Below are 20983 nucleotides of genomic sequence, written 5' to 3'. Positions count from 1 at the left end.
TGCGTTGGGCTTCACTGGAACAATGCAGCAAGCCAAGGACAGACATGTGGGCAAGAGAGCAGGGTGAAGTGTTAAAATGGCAAGCGACAGGGAGGTTTGGGTCATTCTTGTGGATAGACCGCAGGTATTGTGTAAAGTGGTCACCCAGTTTACGTTTGGTCTCTCCAATGTGGAGGAGACCACATTGGGAGCAACAAATGCAGTAGACTAAGTTGGTGGAAATGCAAGTGAAATGCTGTTTCACTTGAAAGGAGTGTTTGGGCCCTTGGACGGTGAGGAGAGAGGAAGTGAAGGGGCAGGTGTTACATCTTTTGCGTGGGCATGGGGTGGTGCCATAGGAGGGGGTTGAGGAGTAGGGGGTGATGGAGGAGTGGACCAGGGTGTCCCGGAGGGAACGATCCCTACGGAATGCCGATAGGGGGGGTGAAGGGAAAATGTGTTTGGTGGTGGCATCATGCTGGAGTTGGCGGAAATGGCGGAGGATGATCCTTTGAATCTGGAGGCTGGTGGGGTGATAAGTGAGGACAAGGGGGACCCTATCATGTTTCTGGGAGGGAGCAGAAGGCGTGAGGGCGGATGCACGGGAGATGGGCCGGACACGGTTGAGGGCCCTGTCAACGACCGTGGGTGGAAAACCTCAGTTAAGGAAGAAGGAGGACATGTCAGAGGAACTGTTATGTAATTAGGAGCCAGGTTAATTAGGAATTTTAGGAGTTGTTACAGTAGTAACTGTGCCCTTATGTATGTGCTTGAAATCTTTTAATTTGTTAATAAATATTTTAATTTAATTTTTCAAGATTGAGACAGAGAGTTCAAGGAAGGGAAGGGAAGTGTCAGAGATGGACCACGTGAAAATGATGGAGGGGTGGAGATTGGAAGCAAAATTAATAAATTTTTCCAAGTACCGACGAGAGCATGAAGCGGCACCGAGGTAATCATCGATGTACCGGAGAAAGAGTTGTGGAAGGGGGCCGGAGTAGGACTGCAACAAGGAATGTTCCACATACCCCATAAAGAGACAGGCATAGCTGGGGCCCATGCGGGTACCCATAGCCACACCTTTTATTTGGAGGAAGTGAGAGGAGTTGAAGGAGAAATTGTTCAGTGTGAGAACAAGTTCAGCCAGACGGAGGAGAGTAGTGGTGGATGGGCATTGTTCATTCTACTAGCTTTCCTAATTACATGCTGTACCTGCATACTAACCTTTTGTGATTCATGCACTAGGACACCCACATTTGACTCCATTTGCCAGATTTTTGCCCATTCACTTAACCTATCCATGTCCCTTTGTAGCCTCCTTGTGCCCTGAGATTATTCAGGTACAGTCGAGGTATATTCCCAAGAGAGCTGAAGAATAGGGCAAACAAATCCAGAGCTCCCTGTATGATGCAAGAGATAGAGAATAAGGATGAAGCAGAAAAAGGGTGCGTATTAGAGATATCATGTGAGAACCTGATTGAACATAGAAAGTTCAGAGGGGAATTGAAAAAACAAATCAGAGAAGCTAACATAAATAAAGCCCCATGCTAGCATATTTTTTAAGGGAGTAACTAGCTTAATCGAGAGGGATGTCATGGCAGGAGAGCTCAGACCCATGATATGCTCCTCCTGCAGGATGTGGGAAATGAAGGAAGCTTCCAGCATCCCTGGTGACCATGTGCGGAAGGTGCATCCAAATGCAGCTTCTAGCTAACCGGATTTCGGAGCTGGGGCTGCAGGTAGACTCATTGTGGAGTCTCCGCGAAGCTGGGCAAGTCGTGGATAGCATGATTAGCGAGGTGGTCACACCGCAGGTGAAGATTACACAGGCAGAAAGGGAATGGGTGACCATCAGGAACAGTAAAAGACTCAGGAAGGTAGTGCAGGAGTCCCCTGTGGTCATCTGCCTCTCTAACAGATATACAGCTTTGGATAATGTTGGGGGCGGTGGCCTCTCAGGGGAAAGCAGCAACAGCCAAGTTCACGGCACCATGGGTGGCTCTGCTGCTCAGAGGGGTGGGAGGAAAACAAGTGGCTGGGCTATAATGATAGGGGATTCAATAGTTAGGGGCACTGACAGACACTTGTGTAGCCGCAAACGTGAATCAAAGATGGTATGTTGCCTCCCTGGTGCCAGGGTCCAGGATGTCACGGAGCGGCTGCAGGACATTCTGGGGAGGGAAGGTAAACAGACAGTGGTCGTGGTACACATTGGTACCAATGACATAGGTAAACTAAGGGATGAGGACCTGCTCAGTACAGGAAGTTAGGAGATAAATTAAAATGCAGGACCTCAAATGTAGTAATCTGCAGGTAGACTCATTGTAGAGTCTCCGCGATGCTGGGCAAGTCATGGATAGCATGTTTAGCGAGGTGGTCACACCGCAGGTGAAGATTACACATGCTAGCGAGAGCAGGAATAAGAGGACAGACCAAATGAACATGTGGCTGGAGAGGGATTCAGATTCTTGAGGCACTGGGACCGGTTCTGGGGAAGGTGGGATCTGTACAAACTGGACGGGCTGCACCCAGGCAGAGCTGGGACCAGTGTCCTTGTGGGGTGCTTTTGCTAGTTCTGTTGGGAAGTATTTAAACTAGTGTGGCAGTGGGAATCGGATCCTAGGAGTAGGATCAGATAGGTCAGAAAAATGGAGGTAGAACATTAGCTAGGGGTGTTGTGATAGACATGGAGCTACAGGAGAAGCAAAGTTTAAAAAGTGTCCAGCAAAGGAAATTGACGGGGTTAAATTGTTTATACTTCAATGCAAGGAGTATTACAAACAGGGTAGATGAGTTAAGGGCACAGGTAGACATATGGCAGCAGGATGTCATTGCTATAACGGAGACCTGGCTAAAGGAAGGACAAAACTGGCAGCTTAATATCCCTGGTTATAGTCTGCAGACACAACGGAATAGGAGGTAAAAAAGGAGGGGGAGGGGTAGCACTAATGATTAAAGAATCAATTCCAGTTGTGAGAAGGGATGATATGCTAAAGGGTCAACAAACGAGGCTTTACGCATTGAGCTTAGAAATAAAAAAGGGGCAGTCACACTACTAGGAGTATACTTCAGACCCCCAAATAGTGAAAGGGAGATAGAAGAACAAATATGTAGACAAATTTCTGCTTATAAGAACAAGAGGGCAATAATAGTAGGAGTCTTCAACCATCCTAATATCAACTGGGATTCAAACAATATAAGGGAGAAAAATTCATGCAGTGTGTCCAGGAAAATTTTTTCAATCAATCAACCAGTGACAAATCCAATGAGAGGAGATGCAATTCTAGACCTAGTCTTGGAGAACGAAGAAGAGCAAGTGGGTGAAGTGAAAGTTGGCGACCATATCAGGGACAGTGATCACAATTCAGTTAGGTTTAGCATTACCATGGAAAAGGACAGAGATAAGGCAGGAGTAAAAGTCTTGAACTGGGGGAAGGCAAATTTTGCAGAAATGAGAAGGGACTTGGTTGAGGTGGACTGGGCAGCACTGCTGGAGATAAAACAGTGGAAAACCAGTGGGAAGCACTAAAAAACAAGATTCTAATTGTACAAAGTAGACATGTCCCATACAAAAATAAGAGTGGTACTGCCAAATCTAGAGCCCCCGATTGTCTCAAGGAATACAGGGGAAGATCAAACAGAAAAAGAAAGCGTACGATAGGCACAAAGAACTAAGCACTACAGATAACCTAGATGAATATAGGAAGTGCAGGGACAAAGTAAAAAAGGAAATAAGGAAATCAAAGAGAGGGCATGAAAAAAGATTAGCAAGTAAACTTAAAGATAGCCCAAAGATGTTTTACCAATACATTAATGCTAAAAGGTTAGTTAAGGAAAAAGTGAGACCTATCAGAGATGAAGATGGAAACTTATACGTAGATGCAGAGGCTGTGGGAAGCGTTTTGAATGAATATTTTGTCTCTGTGTTTACAAAGGAAAGGGAGGGTGTAGATATAGTCCAAGAGGAACACTGTGATTGGATGGGATAGTCATAAAGAGAGAGGAAGTAATCGAAGGGTTGAAATCCTTGAAAGTTGATAAGTCACCAGGGCCAGATGATTGTTTCCGAGGCTGCTGAAGGAAGTCAGGGAGGAGATAGCAGATGCTCTGAGGATGATTTTCCATCTTCACTAGATACAGGGGGGGTACCGGAGGACTGGAGAAATGCAAACGTAGTTCCATTGTTTAAAAAGGGATCAAAGGAAATGCCAAACAGTCATAGGCCAGTTAGTCTTATGTCGGTGGTGAGCAAATTAGTAGAATCAATCCTGAGAGAATGGATTAACTGTCATGTGGAAAGGCATGGACGAATCAGACATGGTCAGCATGGATTTGTTAAAGGGAGGTCACAAATTTGATTGAATTATTTGAGGAAGTAACAAGAAGGGTTGACGAAGGTAGTGCAGTGGATGTTGTGTACATGGGTTTTAGCAAGGCATTTGACAAGGTACGACATAAATGACTATGTGGGCGGCAGGATTAGTAAGTTTGCGGATGACACAAAGAGTGGCTGGGTGGTTAACAATGAGGTTGAGTGTCTTGGGCTACAGGAAGTTTCTTGTGTGTCGGTGCAGGCTCGATGGGCCGAAGGGCCTCTTCTGCACTGTGAGATTCTGTGATTCTGTAAAGGTCCCTCATGGCAGATTGGTCAGGGAAGTAAAAGCCCATGGGATTCAGGGTAATATGGCAAACTGGATAAAAGACAAAAACAAAAATACCTGGAAAAACCCAGCAGGTCTGGCAGCATCTGCGGAGAGGAACACAGTTAACGCTTTGAGTCTGAATGACCCTTCAACAGAACTAAATAAGAATAGAAGAGAGGTGAAATATAAGCTGGTTTAAGGGTGGGTGGGACAAGTAGAGCTGGATAGAGGGCCAGTGATAGGTGGAGATAACCAAAAGATGTCACAGACAAAAGGACAAAGAGGTGTTGAAGGTGGTGATATTATCTAAGGAATGTGCTAATTAAGGTTAGAAAGTAGGACAGGCAAGGTACAGAGAGCCCTAGTGTGGGTGGGGTGAAGGAATCGAAAAAGGCTTAAAGGTAGAGATAAAACAATGGATGGAAATACATTTAAAAATAATGGAAATTGGTGGGAAAAGAAAAATCTATATAAATTATTGGGAAAAAAAAGAGGGGATCGGAAAGGGGGTGGGGATGGAGGAGAGAGTTCATGATCTAGAATGACTGAACTCAAAATTCAGTCCTGAAGGTTGTAAAGTGCCTAGTCGGAAGATGAGGTGCTGTTCTTCCAGTATGCGTTGAGTTTTACTGGAAAATTGTAGCAGGCCAAGGACGGACATGTGGGCATGACAGCAGGGTGGAGTGTTGAAATGGCAAGCGACAAGGAGGTCTGGGTAATGCTTGCGGACAGACCAAAGCTGTTCCGCAAAGCGGTCACCCAGTCTGTGTTTGGTCTCTCCAATGTAGAGGAAACCGCATTGGGAGCAACGAATGCAGTAGACTAAATTAAGGGAAGTACAAGTGAAATGCTGCTTCACTTGAAAGGAGTGTTTGGGCCCTTGGACGGTGAGGAGAGGGGAAGTAAAGGACTTTAGAGTTAAGTAAACTGGATAGAAGGTTGGCTTTGTAACAGGAAACAAAGGGTAATGGTATGCCCTTGCAAATGGAAAGTTGTCTCAAGTGGTGCTTTACAGGGCTCGGTGTTGGGACCCTTGCTGTTTGTGTTATAAATTAACGACTTGGACGTGAACATGGGGGGCACGATTGGGAAATTTGCAGATGACTCAAAGATTGGCCGAGTAGTGGATAGGATAGAGGATAGCCATAATCTCCAAAACGACATAGATGGGTTGGTGGAGTGGGCGGTAAAGTGGCAGATGGATTTTAACATAGAGAAGTGTGAGGTCATACATTTAGGGAAGTCAAACAGTTACAGGGATTACAAAATAAATGGGAATATACTAAGAGAGGTAGATGAAGTGAGAGATCTTGGTGTACAAGTACACAGGTCCCTGAAGGCAGCAGTTCAAGTAGACAAGGTTGTAAAGAAGGCATATGGAATGCTCTCCTTCTCTGGCAGAGGTACAGAATGTAAAAGTAAGGATATAATGTTGGAATTATATAAAACACCGGTAAGGCCACAACAGGAGTATTGTGTGCAGTTCTGGTCACCGCATTACAGAAAGGATGTAATAGCTCTAGAGAGAGTGCAGAGGAAGTTTACAAGAATGTTGCCAGGGTTAGAAAAGTGTAGCCACGAGGTGAGATTGGATAGGTTGGGGTTATTTTCCCTGGGACAAAGAAGGCTGAGAGGTGACTTGATTGAGGTGTACAAAATTATGAGGGGAATAGATAGAGTGGACAGGATAAAATTGTTTCCCTTGATTGAGAATTCTAGAACCAGGGGACATAGATTCAAGATAAGTGGCAGAAGGTGTAGGGGGGATATGAGGAAGAACCTTTTTACGCAGAGAGTACTGGGTGTCTGGAATTCACTGCCCAAGTTGGTGGTAAAGGCAGAAACTTTAAACTCTTTTAAAAAGTACCTGGATCTTCACCTAAAGTGCTGTAAGCTGCAAGGCTATGGGCCGGGTGCAGGAAGGTGGGATTAGAAAGGGCACCTGGGTGTCCTCGGGCTGGCATGGACAAGATGGGCTGAATGGCCTCCTTCTGTGCTGTTACTTTTCTACGGCTCTATGGAGGGGAGGGGGATTACAAGACGGACCCCCACCAAGGGGAGGGGGATTGCGGGACGGACCCCCACCGAAGGGAGGGGGATTACGGGACAGATCCCACCTTACTCACATTATAGATCGGACTTTGGCCTCCGCACCAATTGTAGAAAAGCAATAAAGCCTCCTTTTTCTCTCGTTTCTGTTTCAATAAAAGAAAGCAATTTGGAGCAAACATAACAATCTGAATTCAATTTTTTTTTAGGAAAATCCTTTGAAATTTTGTCAAACGTGAGGGGTTTTCTATAAGGTGAACCCTGGATGATCATTTTCTTCTGCCCCAGCAGTACTAAGGTCATACTTTTCCCCAGCACCCCACCCAGAGCATGACCACATCTCAGGCTGGGCCTGGAGAATGGGCTTTCACTGATCTATGTGTTGGACTCCGTCTCTCACCATGAAAGCCTGCAGAATATATCAGACACAGCGTTTTACACTACTTTCTCCCTCAAGTCCACTCTAATGATGGTCCAATTACATACAAAATTAGAACCAGGGGACGTAATTCAAGATAAATGGCAGAAGGTGTAGGGGGGACATAAGAACTTTTTTTACACAGAGGGTAGTGGGTGTCTGGAATTCACTGCCCAAGTTGGTGGTAGAGGCAGAAACTCTAAACTCTTTTAAAAAGTACCTGGATCTGCACCTTAAGTGCTGTAATCTGCAGAGCGATGGACCGGGTGTAGGAATATGGGATTAGAAAGGGCACCTGGGTGTCCTCAGGCTGGCATGGACAAGATGGGCCGAATGGCATCTTTCTGTGCTGTAACTTTTCTATGGTTCTAAGCAAAGAGAGTCCATGAGAAGAAGCTGGCAGTTAATATAAAAGGGAACGAAAAGTCTTCTATAGGTATAGAAAAAGTAAAAAGATAGTAAAAGGGGAAGTGGGGCTGATTAGGAATCAAAAAAGGGTTTTATGCATGGAGGTTGAGGGTATGGTGAGATTCAGTACCTTGCATTTGTTTTTACCAAGGAAGATGCTGCTGTCAGAGACAAAGCAAAAGAGGAGATAACTGTGATACTGGATGGGCTAAAAATTAATAAAGGAGGTATTAGATAGGCTGGCTGCACTTGAAGTTGATAAGCAAATCCAAAAGTACTGGGTAGGTAAGGATGGAAATTGCAGAGATAATTTTCCAATCCTCCTTAGATACAGAGGTGATGCCAGAGAACTGGGGAATTGCAAATGTTACATCCGTTTTCAAAAAAGGGCATAACGATAAACTGCAGGCCAGTCAGTTTAATCAGGTGGTGGGAAAGCTTTTAGAAACAGAGGCTGGGAAATCTGCAGCAAGTAAATCATCTCCTAACTTTCCGAAGTCGATCTACAAAGCACAAATCAGCAGTGTGATGGAATACTCTCCACTTGCCTGGATGAGTGCAGCTCCAATAACACTCAAGAAGTCTAACACCATCCAGGACCAAACAGCCCACTTGATTGGCACCCATTCCACCAACTTAAACATCCACTTTTTCTACCACTGATGCACAGTGGCAGCAGTGTGTACCACCTACAGGATACATTGCAGTAACTGACCAAGGGTTCTTCGACAGCACCTTCCAAACATGTAACCTCTACCACTTAGAAGGACAAGGGCAGCAGGTGCATGGGAACACCACCATCAACAAGTTCCCCTCCAAGTTACACATCATCCTGACTTGAACTTTACTGTTCCTTCACTGTCACTGGATCAAAATTCCCTCCCAAACAGCACTGTGGGTGTACTTACACCACAGGGACTGCAGCGGTTCAAGAAGGCAGCTCACCACTACCTTCTCAAGGGCAATTTGGGATGGGCGATAAATGTTGGCCTAGTCAGTGATACCCATATCACATGAAAGAATAAATAAAAAGAAACAATAATCCAAGACAAAGTTAACAAATCACTTGGTCAAATGTGGATTATTTAAGGAAAGGCAGCATAAATTTAAGGGAAAATCAGGTTTAACTAATTTGAGTTTTCCGGTGAAGTAATCAAGATGGTAGATGAGGTGTTCGTGGACTTCCAAAAGGTATTTGATAAAGTGCCACATAACAGACTTGTCAGCAAAGTTGAAGCCCATGAAATAAAAGGGACAGCAGCAGCATGGACACAAAGTTGGCTGAGTGATAGGAAACAGTAGTGGTGAATGGTTGTTTTTCAGGCTGGAAAAAGTTTATAGTGGTGTGCCATTTGACACGTCATAACATTCAAAGCTATGGGCCAGGTGCAGGGATTAGGTAGGTAGGTCAGGTGTTTCTCACGTGTCGGTGCAGACTCGATGGGCCGAAGGGCCTCTTCTGCACTGTGTGATTCTGTGATTCTGTGCCCCAGGTGCGACACTAGGACCACTGTTTTTCTTGATTTATATTAATGACCTTGACTTGGTTGTGGTTGGAATCTGGAATACACTGCCCGAGAAGCACCTCACCACTTGACCCCTTAAGACCTCTCGCCATCTACAAGACACAAGGCAGAAAGTGATGGAACATTCATCATTCTGCAGCAGCAAAAGAAGCTAAACACCATTAAGGGGTGTGTGAATCATCACTGGTACACCATGGCTGCAGTATGTTCAAGATGCATTGCAGCCAAGTTTTCTTCAACAAGACCTCCCAAACCTGCAACCTCTATCACCTAGGACAAGGGCAGTAAATGCATGGAAGCATCATCAAGTTCCCCTTCATTCACACATCATCCTGACTTGGAACTATATTGTCATTCCTTCATGTCACTGGATCAAAACACCCTCCCTAACAGCACTGTGGGTGTAGCTACGCCACATGGACTGCAGCGGTTCAAGACGGCAGCTCAATACCACCTTCTCAAGGGCAATTAGGAGTGGGCAATAAATGCTGGCCGAGCCAACAATGCCCACATCCCAAGAATGGATTTTGTTCTTCAAAAAAACTGGAAGTGATTTTAAAACTCAGCAGATCTGGCACCACCTGGGGAGAGAGAAACAGAATTAATGGGTGGAATTTTCTGGCCCCTCACAGCAGGAATGGGGCCAGAAAATGCAGTGAGCCATTTAAATGTCCATTGACTTTGGCAGGACTGGAATATCCCGCCGGCAGAAGGAGGTGGATAATTCCAGCCAATATTTCAAATCCGATATGACTCTTCAGGTCTGGCAGCATCGGCGGAGAAGAAAAGAGTTGACGTTTCGAGTCCTCACGACCCTTCGACAGAACTTGAGCAGGTCACTCAAGTTTTGTCGAAGGGTCATGAGGACTCGAAACGTCAACTCTTTTCTTCTCCGCCGATGCTGCCAGACCTGCTGAGTTTTTCTAGGTAATTCTGTTTTTGTTTTGGATTTCCAGCATCCACAGTTTTTTTGTTTTTACCGATATGACTCTTCTTCGGATGCAAAACATTAACTATGTTTCTCTCTCCACAGATGCTGCCAGGCCTGCTGAGATTTGCTAGCACTTTCTGTTTTTGTTTCAGATCTCCAGCATCTGCAATATTTTGCTTTTTTTTTTAAAAAGTTGTCACTACTGCAGTGAAGTGAAACATGAGGTGAAGAGGAAAGATTTGAAACAAAGTATTTGACTCATAAAACCACTCCCAACTGTTCATCGGCTTCCTGCGACTTTTTGACTTCTTTTCTGAGAAACAATTTGGAAAAAGCGACTTTTAGTGCAAGTGGATTAAAAGCATATTTAATCCCTTTAGTCCAAACAAAGGAGGCACGAGGGGGGTGAGGGGGGAGTTGAGTTCAGGAGAGGAGGAAGAGGAGGGGAGAAGAGGAGAGGCAGACACACAGACTCATACTCACACAGCTCTTTGTAATCCTCCAACAGGAAGCTCCACTTTCTCGTTTTCATATCTGAGTGAATAAAACAGATCAGACTGACCTTGAGAATAACAGTCTCAACTTCACAATGCAGACTGTTATGACTGGCGTGGGAGCAATACTTTGTCTGTCTTTGGTCAGACTGGTCACAACATATGGTTAAATGGTTTGTCCAGCTAGCTATAGGGCCAATTATGTACTTTAATTATTAATCTCAGAATGACCACTCAATTGCCCAGGTTTCTTCAATAAACTACAAGATTATTAGTTGATTAAAAAAAGACTTACCAAGCGGAAAGGCAAAGCTTATTAGCATACAGTATGAAATATGAAGGTGCAATAACAACTCTTTCTAAACCTTCTCACACACATACACACACCAAAGAATAATAGAGGAATTCTGCCAAAAGGTTAAATTAATGGCACAAGGGAAAGAGTGGAGTCATTGAAATGGCCGTGTTATAAAGTTGGTCTCTCAGGTCTGGGAAACCATCAATGACCCTTGCACAACTTTTCAGGTGAACATCGAGGAGATCTTGCAGGCAATCGATCTCAGGGGTTACAGCAACGTCACATAAGCTTCCATTCACTTTCTGCTTTGGACTGGGTATGGACTTTAAAGAGCTGGTGCTTTCTTTACCCAAGCAGTTGATCCTTCTTCCCTGAAACACCACCAGCTTTTCTTTTAAACACCATTTTCAAGGCCTGGTCTTCTTTTCAAAGCCATAAATCACCATGTGACTCTTTTGTAAACAGTCCACCAGGGTCAAGGGGTCTTCCAGCTTCTTTAAAAAAATGGTTTTATTGCTAATCACAGAATCACACAGCACAGAAGAGGCCCTTTGGCCCATCGAGTCTGCACCGACATATGAGAAACACCTGACCTACTACCTAATCCCATTTACCAGCACTTGGCCCATAGCCTTCAATGTTATGATGTGCCAAGTGCTCATCCTGGTACTTTTTAAAGGATGTGAGGCAACCTGCCTCCATCACCCTCCCAGGCAGCGCATTCCAGACGGTCACCACCCTCTGGGTAAAAAAGTTTTTCCTCACATTCCCCCTAAACCTCCCGCCCCTCACCTTGAACTTGTGTCCCCTTGTGACTAACCCTTCAACTAAGGGCAACAGCTGCTCCCTATCCACCTGTCCATGCCCCTCATAATCTTGTACACCTCGATTAGGTCACCCCTCAGTCTTCTCTGCTCCAACGAAAACAACCCAAGTCTATCCATCCCCTCTTCATAACTTAAATATTTCATCCCATCTATATCCTGGTGAATCTCCTCTGCACCCCTCCAGTGCAATCACATCCTTCATATAATGTGGTGACCAGATCTCACCAGGATTCTATACAACTCCAACATGACTCCCTACTTTTGTAATCTATGCCTCAATTGATAAAGGCAAGTGTCCCATATGCCTTTTTCACCATCCCACTAACATGTCCCTCCGCCTTCAGAGATCCATGGACACATATACCAAGGTCCCTTTGTTCCTCAGAACTTCATCGTGTCATGCCGTTCATTGAATACTTCCTTGTCAAATTACTCCTTCCAAAGTGCATCACCTCACACTTTTCAGGGCTAAATTCCATCTGCCACTTACCTGCCCATTTGACCATCCCGTCTATTTCTTCCTGTAGCCCAAGACACTCAACCTCTCTGTTAACCACCTGGCCAATCTTCGTGTCATCTGCAAACTTACTAATCCTTTCCCCCACATAGTCATCTATGGCATTTATATAAATGACAAATAATAGGGGACCAAGCACAGATGGCTTCCAGTCACCAAAGCAGCCTTCTGTCATTACCCTCTGTCTCCTGCAACTAAGCCAATCTTGAATCCACCTTATCAAATTACCCTGTATCCCATGTGCATTTGTCTTCTTTATAAGTCTCCCATGTGGGACATTGTCAAAGGCTTTGCTGAAATCCATATAAACTTCAACTGCACTACCCTCATCTACACACCTGCTCACCTCCTCAAAAAATTCAATCAAATTTGTTAGGCATGACCTCCCTCTGACAAAGCCATGCTGACTATCCCTGATCAAAACATGCCTCTCCAAGTGGAGATAGATTCTCTCCTTCAGAGTTTTCTCCAATAGTTTCCCTACCACTGACATGAGACATACTGGTTTGTAGTTCCCTGGCTTATCTCTACAACCTTTCTTAAATAGCGGAACCACATTAGCTGTTCTCCAGTCCTCTGGCATCTCCCCCGTAGCCAGAGAGGAATTAAAAATTTGGGTCAGAGCCCCTGTGATCTCCTCCCTTGCCTCCCTCAGCAGTCTGGGAAAAAAAATCATCTGGACCTGGAGATTTGTCTACTTTTAAGCCTGCCAACACCTCCAATACCTTGTCACTCCCTACATCAATTTGCTCAAGAATCCTCGCAGTCTCTCTCCGAGTTCCATACCTTCATCCTCATTCTCTTGGGTGAGGACGGACGTGAAGTATTCATTCAACACTCTACCCATGTCCTCTGGCTCCACCCATAGATTGCCGCATTGGTCCCTAATGGGCCCTACTCTTTCCCTGGTTATCCTCCTCCCATTGATATACTTATAGAATATCTTAGGATTTTCCCTACTTTTACCAGCCAGAGCTTTCTCACATCCCCTCTTCGCTCTCCTAATTGTGTTCTTAAGCTCCACCCTGCACTTTCTGTACTCCACTAATGCTTTAGCTGATTTGCTCCCCTTGTACCTACCAAAAGCTTCTCTTTCCCTTCTCATTGTATCCTGAATATCTCTGGTCATCCATGGTTCTCTGGGCTTGTTACTCCTTCCTATCACCCTAGAGAGAACAAGTTGAACCTGTACCCTGCCCATTTCCTTTTTGAGCACCACCCACTGCTATTCAGTAGGTTTTCCCCATAGGTGGCTGTTCCCAGTCTACCTTGTTAGGGGAAAATTAAAAATGCTAAAAGAGAACACTGTGAGAATTTACTGAAGAACACTTAAAATCTCCAGTCAGCCATGGCTGCTAAACATATTAAGAGTTGAAGATTGCCAGATGAACATTGCACATTCTTGAGAGCCAGACTGGAGATACAAGAAAGGACATGAATTAGATCAGGTGTATTCCCCCCTCACATAGGGAAGGGGCAGATGGTTTTAGCTTAGATATGGGAAGACATACAATGGACAAAGAGGAAGCTTTGATGAAACACACAGTCTTGAATTCTGAGAACCAAGGTCTTTGCATACGTGTTTTAATTTTGATTGGATATTATAATTATGTATACAGCCTTTAGAGTAACTGGTTAGCAAAATCACATGTTTATGTACTCAGTAGGATAGAGTTAGCATGGGACCGGTGTGTTAACCTGCAAGTTAACCTTAAGAGAATCCTGGACCAGGACTCCCAAGTCCCTTTGCAATCCAGATTTCTGAATTCTCTCCCCATTTAGAAAATAGTCTATGCCTCTATTCTTCCTACCAAAGTGCATGACCTCACATTTCCCCATGTTGTATTCCATCTGCCACTTCTTTGCCCATTCTCTTAACCTGTCAAAATCTTTCTGCAGCCTCCCTGCCTCCTCAATACTACCTGTCCCTCCACCTATCTTTGTATCATCTGCAAACCTAGCCAGGATGCCCTCAGTTCCTTCATCTAGATCATTAACGTATAAAGTGAAAAGTTGTGGTCCCAACACTGACCCCTGCGGAACTCCACTAGTCACCGGCCGGCATCCTGAGAAGGACCCCATATCCCAACTCTCTGCCTCCTGCCAGACAGCCAATCTTCTATCCATGCTAGTACCTTGCCTCTAACACCATGGGCTCTTATGTTACTGAGTAGCCTCCTGTGCGGCACCTTGTCAAAGGCCTTCTGGAAGTCCAAGTAGATAACATCCATTGGCTCTCCTTTGTCTAACCTACTCGTTACCTCCTCAAAGAATTCTAACAGATTTGTCAGGCATGACCTCCCCTTGATGAAACCATGCAGACTTTGCCCAATTTTACCATGCACTTCCAAGTATTCTGAAATCTCATCCTTAATAATGGACTCTAAAATCTTACCAATGACCGAGGTCAGGCTAATCGGCCTGTAATTTCCCGTCTTTTGCCTCACTCCCTTCTTAAACAGGGGGGTTACATTAGTGATTTTCCAGTCCTCTGGGACCCTCCCTGACTCCAGTGATTCCTGAAAGATCACCACTATCGCCTCCACCATCTCTTCAGCTATCTCCTTCAGTACTCTGGGGTGTAATCCATCTGGTCTAGGTGATTTATCCACCTTCAGACCTTTCAGTTTTCATTAACCCTTCAAGGGTCAGTGTCATTTAGAAACATGAAGTCTTCCAGAATGTTCTTAATCTTTGAAGGTGAGCCATTTTCCATGATTAAAGTATTTATGACAAGTGAAAAAAAGGGTGAACTGAACCTGATAAATTTAAGATGTAACACAAAACTATTCTAGAGTAAGCATTGTATGGAAGATGAAGTCCAGGGTAGCTGGGATGGTAGACACCTGCCCAAATGACTGGAAGCAGATAGGATGGGTTGTATTCAAGTGTAAGGGGGAGTGTGGGATGGGATGTATTGGAGTGTAAGGGGGAGTGTGGGATGGGATTACTCACTGTAATGCCTAGATTTCACCCGTTTGAAGACTTTCAGAACCTCTTCATGATAGCCAATCTCCACCTCACAACGGGACCTTGAGAGAAGTCCAAATCGCCCCTGTATCACTGCACCTGGCTTCTTCCAGTTCCGTCCCACAATTGCCAGTTGGTTTACAGTCAGTTTGGAACTGCGCTTTCTCCTAGTTTTTGGTGATGAACTGGTGGAACTGACCATCTCTGGATCTGGTATTCCATCTAGAGGGTTTAATATAGCCCCTGGAACTTGCTTCACCTGCTCCACTGGAATACAGAGGGAGAAGATCAGTATTTACTACAGCCCAAGACAAGAGAGATCACATCACTGCCCTCTGCTCATCCAAATAGTGGCTCACAGCCTCCTGACTTCTGCTCTCGCAGGCTGCAGACCAACCTATATGGAAAAGCCTCAATTTCCATTGTCCATCAAGAACAACTCTCAGAGTGTGTTTGAGGAACACAGGCCAGTTTACTAGGATCTTGCCATCCTTCACCTTGCACCACATTCAGCTTACATTAGTGGAGCAGACCATATCCTCTCTGCCTCTGACCCTTTCTCCTCTCCTCAATGTGTCCAGTTCATGAGCACCAGCACTCCAATGTCCCTCTGTTCCTCTGCACTTTTCAGTATGCTATCATTTATTGGGCATTCCCTTGTCTTCCCCAAAGCATTACCTCACACTTTTCCAGGTTGAATTCCATTTGTCACTTTTCTGCCCATCTGACCAGTCCATGGATATCTTCCTGCAGTCTAGTTTACTTCCTCACTATCAACCACATGGCCAATTTTTGTATCACTTACAACCTTCATAAGGATGCACCCTATATTTAAATCTAATTCATTGATATGTATGAATAGCATGTGAACCAGTATTGAGCCCTGCAGAACTCCTAGTCTTCCAATCACAAAAATACCCATTGACAATTACCCTTTGCTTCCTGCCGCTGGATACAATTAGTCACTTCCTCTTGGATCCCATCGAGTTCTAATTTTCTGACCAGCCTGCCTTGTGGAACCTTAAAGCTTGCGAAAATTCATATAAACTACATCAAACATGCTACAGTTAACGTCCGTATGACTCTTCAACAGAACTAAGGAAAAAAGTCTGTTGAAGAGTCATACGCACTCGAAATGTTAACTGTTTTCCTCTCCACAGATGCTGTCAGACCTGCTGAGCTTTTCCAGGTATTTTTATTTTGGATTTTCAGCATCCGCAGTGTTTGTAAATCATGTTTGTAAATACAATCTTCCCTTAAGTAATCAATGCTGACCATCTTTGATTAATATATGCCTCTCTTAATGATGATATGTACTGTCCCTCAGAATTTTTTCCAATAATTTGCTCACCACTGATGTTAGGCTGACTGGCATACAATTACAATTGCCAATTGTTGTAAAAACCCATCTGGTTCACTAATGTCCTTTAGGGAAGAAAATCTACCACTCCAGACCCACAGCAGTGTGGTTGATTCTTAATTGCCCTCTGAACAAGGGCAATTAGGGATGGGCAGTAAATGGTGGTTGAGGCAGCGACGCCCACATCCCATGAATGAATTTAAAAAAACAATGGTATGATGTTACCAGTCCTTCAGCCCTCATGCCTGTTTCCTCCTCAGCACCTTCTCAGAGGTCTGCACATGGGTGACATCCAAAACCTTGTCGGAAACAACCCATCCTGGAAACAGGTGTGGTTCAATGGTATCATGTTCAGAGATCCAGTACAGCAATGGGCTGAATGGCCTCTTTACTATAAAAGCCTATGATTTGGTCGAACTCACTTAGGTTGCTGTAATCATCCAGGCTGAAGTTCCACATCTTGGTGGCCATATCTGCAATCAAACAGTTATATCACAGGTGAAACATGATCTTTATTTTATTATAAACTGATACATGCAGAGTGGAGCAGCGCTGGAGAATTAAAAGAGTGCAAGAAGGGACGAGACTGAGAGCGGAGCCATAGTGTTAAATGAGTATGAGAAGGGGCGAGACTGAGAGCAGAGCCAGAGTGTTAAAAGAGCACGAGAATGGGCGAGACTGAGTGTGGAGCCAGAGAGTTAAAAGAGTGCAAGAAGCGATGATACTAAAAGCAGAGCTAGGGAGATCTTATTGAATGGCGAAGCAGACTCGAGGGGCTAATGGCCTACTTCTGCTCCTATTTTGTATGTTCATATGTTTATACAGAAAAACATCAAAGCTTTACATAACCATTTAGTAGCTAACTTATAGGCACTTGAGAAGGAGCTGATTGGAGAGTAAGTCGACTTTACTTTCTAGTCTCCAGTTTATAGTAGATAGTCCAAAAGTAAGCTTATGGTATGGCAGGGCAGCTCAGCCCTGTGGCATGTGATGAGTCGTAAATAGTTCATGTGGCCCAAACAAGCACATGTGCAGGAAGGGTCACCAGCTGCAGAAACTTGAGCTCTGGGTTTTGGAACCTAAGCAGCGGCTGGAGTCACTGTGGCACATCTGCGAAGCTGAGAACAACTTGGATAGAACCTTTAGGGAGGTCATCACACCATCGGTTAGGAGTGTGCGGGCAGAAGAGGAATGGGTGACCATAAGAAAGTCTAGGAGGACCCATCAAGTAGTGCAGCAGTCCTCTGAGTCTACCTCGCTCAAGAACTGGTTTTCCATTTTGGATGCCGGTGAGGACAATAGTTTCTCAAGGGAGTACAGCAAGAGCCAAGTTCGGGGCACCACAGGTGGCTCAACTGCACGGGCAAGAAGGAAGGAGAGTGAAAGAGAAATAGTGGTAGGGGATTCAATAGTTAGGGAACAGACAGGTGTCTCTGTGGCTGTAGACTCCAGGATGGTATGTTGCCTTCCGGATGCCAGGGTCAAGGATATCGCAGAGCAGCTGCAGGGCATTCTTAAAGGGGAGGGTGAACAGCCGGAGGTCACGGTTCACATTGGTATCAATCACATAGGCAAAAAGAGGGATGAGATCCTGAAGACAGATTTTAGGGAGCTAGGTAAGACATTAAAAATCAGGACCTCAGAGGTACTAATCTCCGGATCACTCCCACTGGCACACGCTAGTGAGCATAGAAATAGGTTAGAGCTGATGAATGCATGGCTGGAAAGATGGTGTAGGAGGGAGGGATTCAGATTCCTGGAGCGTTGGGACTGGTTCTGGGGGAGGTGGGACCTGTACAAGCCGGGTGGTTTGTACCTCAATGGGGCCGGGATCAAGGTTTGCTGGTGCTGTTGTGGAGGGTTTAAGCTAATTTGGCAGGGGTTTGGGAACCTGAGGGTAGACTCAGATGAAGAAAAATCAGAAGTGGTAATGGAAGACAGAAAATCAGTGAGCAAGTCGGGAAGGCAGAGGAAACAAAATATAGAAGATAAAAAAGAAAGAGTTTGGCAGTGCTCAAGGATGTATACTTCAGTGCAAGATTTATAACAAATAAAGCAGACAAGCTGAGGGCACAGATAGAAACATGGCAGTATGATATCAGTTATTACAGAAACATAACTTAAAAAGGAACAGGAAGAGGGATGGGGCTGATGGTGGCATAGCGGTACTGTCACTGGACTAGTAATCAAGAGGCCCAGATTAATGCTCTGGGGACATGAGTTCGAATCCCACCACAACAGCTGAATCCAGGTATGTGGACATGGGTTATGTCTCTACTGAAAATGCTTGACTCTTAACTGCTCTCTGAAATGGTCAAGCAAGTCACTCAGTTCAAGTGCATTAAGGGATAGGCAACAAATGAAAGAAAAAAGGAATGACAGCTCAACATTCCTGGTTACAGGGTTTACAGACAAGATGGGAGGGGATGGGGTAGTGTGTGTGATAAAAGGGACCAGGGGTGGCAATTTTGGTTAGAGAAAAAATTACACCCGTGAGCAGGGATGATATGTTAGAAGGATCATCAACTGAGGCCATATGGATTGAGCTTAGGAACAAAAAAGGGGCAGTCACGCTACAAGGAGTGTACTATAGACCCCCAAACAAACAGGAGGAGATAGAAGAGTGTTAGTATCTAATTGGTTTTGTTGATGGATGTTAGATGCCTAGTAGTTTAAGGTAATAAGGTTGGGTATTGGTTATATACACATTGGAGTTTAATTAATTAAAGAGTCAGCCAGCGCTGGGTGTCTGGGTTAGAGTGGAGAAGTAAGCTCTATGACAAGCAATACGCAGTTTCCACCAAAGCATTCTGGTCTCAGTGTCTTCTTCACAACTAGGCTTGGAAATTTGGTAGCAAAGAATGGCTGCCTGAAAGTTTTGATTGGAGACTAAGATTTACTTCAAGACAGAAGGCCAGTATTGGAGTTCATTTTTTCAGAGAAGACTGTAATCGAAGACTCTTTGAAGAATGATGACTGAAACCAGGTATAGAGGGTGGCAGGATATGATTTTCCACCACTGTTTTGTGAAACAGAGCCTTATGATCAATGGAAAAATACAGTTGATATATGGACGCTCTGAAAAAGAGTCATCTGGACTCGAAACATTAACCCTGTCTTTCTCTCCACAGATGCTGTCAGACCTGCTGAGTTTTTCCAGCATTTTTTGTTTTTGTTTCAGATTTCCAGCATCCGCAGTATTTTGCCTTTACTGTTGATATATGGACATGGGTTATGTCTCTACCGAAAAGAAAGCAAGGGATAGCTCTGGCACTTTTGCTTACTGCCAGGAGCAAGGTCAGTTGCGCAGTGTTCTCAGAACTAAATGCTCAGGAACTGGGAAATGAAGGAGGTTTAGACATTTTCTTGAGATTCATGGATAAACTTTATAAGAAAGATGATCTATTGAATGTCGATGAGACTTGGTCGGACTTTGATAAAGTTAATTCCTCCATAGAAGAACACATCATGGCATTTAACCGACTCTGTATGAGACTGCAGTGATTCTACTTGGAAATTCCTAAATCAGTACTTGCCTTTCAATTATTGGACTGGGCTAGGATGTCAAACATGGATAGGCTTTTGGCTTTAACCAGAGTTAGATTCAAAGGGGGAGATACAATTTTGGATCAAATGTCCAAAGCCTTAAAAAATTTTTTGGGAAAGCATTCATTTTGGGCCGTGTTTGTGGCGCAAATAAGCTCTTCTGCAGTGACTCCAAAAGATGGAGGATACAATGCTAGCAGCATTTTGAGACAGTTCAAATATAGGACCCAAAAATCTGTATGAAAGAAGAATTAGGCCTGAATTCTACCCTTGGGGTGCACCTGAAGTCAGCGCGCCTGGAAGCGAATATAAAACCCAACCCAGGCCGAGTTCACAACATGAACACGATTTTACGCTAGGTGGCCAATTAAGGCCCACCCAGCATGAAACGTGACTGGCGGGTATGTTTTCCAGGGCGGGAATGCTGTCGGGCACTGGGACCAATGGGGACCCGGCGGGGTGTCCAAAAACCAGAAGAGGCAGCTCCCTGAAGACTGCCAGAAGTTGCGCGGGAGGCCGAGGGAGCTGTTTGGAAGCAACCCAACAAATTTCTTGGTGTACAGACATGTCCTCAGCACCTAGTGGTCATGGAAGGTGAGAGGGAAAGTTGAAAACAGAAACAAAAATACCTGGAAAAACTCAGCAGGTCAGGCAGCATCTGCGGATAGGAGCACAGTTAACGTTTTGAGTCCGTATGACTCTTCAACAGAACTAAGGAAAAATTGAAAAGAGGTGAAATATAAGCTGGTTTAAGGTGGGGGGTGGGACAAGTAGAGCTGGATAGAGGGCCAGTGATAGGTGGAGATAACCAAAAGATGTCACAGACAAAAGGACAAAGAGGTGTTGAAGGTGGTGATATTATCTAAAGGAATGTGCTAATTAAGGGTAGAAAGCAGGCGGTTTCCTCTACATAGGAGAGACCAAACACAGACTGGGTGACCGCTTTGCAGAACACCTTTGGTCTGCCCGCAAGCATGACCCAGACCTCCCTGTCGCTTGCCATTTCAACACTCCACC

General features: G+C 44.7%; 1 protein-coding gene across 4 annotated transcripts in view; it reads right to left on the bottom strand.

The window, feature by feature from the left end:
- smarcal1 (SWI/SNF related, matrix associated, actin dependent regulator of chromatin, subfamily a-like 1) overlaps positions 1-20983 on the bottom strand; it is a 101241-nt gene that overhangs the window by 71809 nt on the left and 8449 nt on the right. For 3 of the 4 annotated variants that reach the window (XM_041201198.1, XM_041201199.1, XM_041201201.1), the window contains exons 3-5: positions 16843-16893; positions 15046-15327; positions 10438-10488 (exon numbers count right to left, since the gene is read on the bottom strand). In XM_041201198.1, coding sequence (XP_041057132.1) covers positions 10438-10488; positions 15046-15327; positions 16843-16893 — 384 coding nt within the window. The remainder of the gene's footprint in view (positions 1-10437; positions 10489-15045; positions 15328-16842; positions 16894-20983) is intronic. The other variant, XM_041201200.1, reaches the window with a different exon arrangement.

The sequence above is a fragment of the Carcharodon carcharias genome, chromosome 12 (genome assembly GCF_017639515.1).
Source record: "Carcharodon carcharias isolate sCarCar2 chromosome 12, sCarCar2.pri, whole genome shotgun sequence".
Taxonomy (NCBI): Eukaryota; Metazoa; Chordata; class Chondrichthyes; order Lamniformes; family Lamnidae; genus Carcharodon; species Carcharodon carcharias.
The sequence above is the reverse complement of the archived record's forward strand: the minus strand, read 5'-3'. Positions and strand labels throughout refer to the sequence as shown.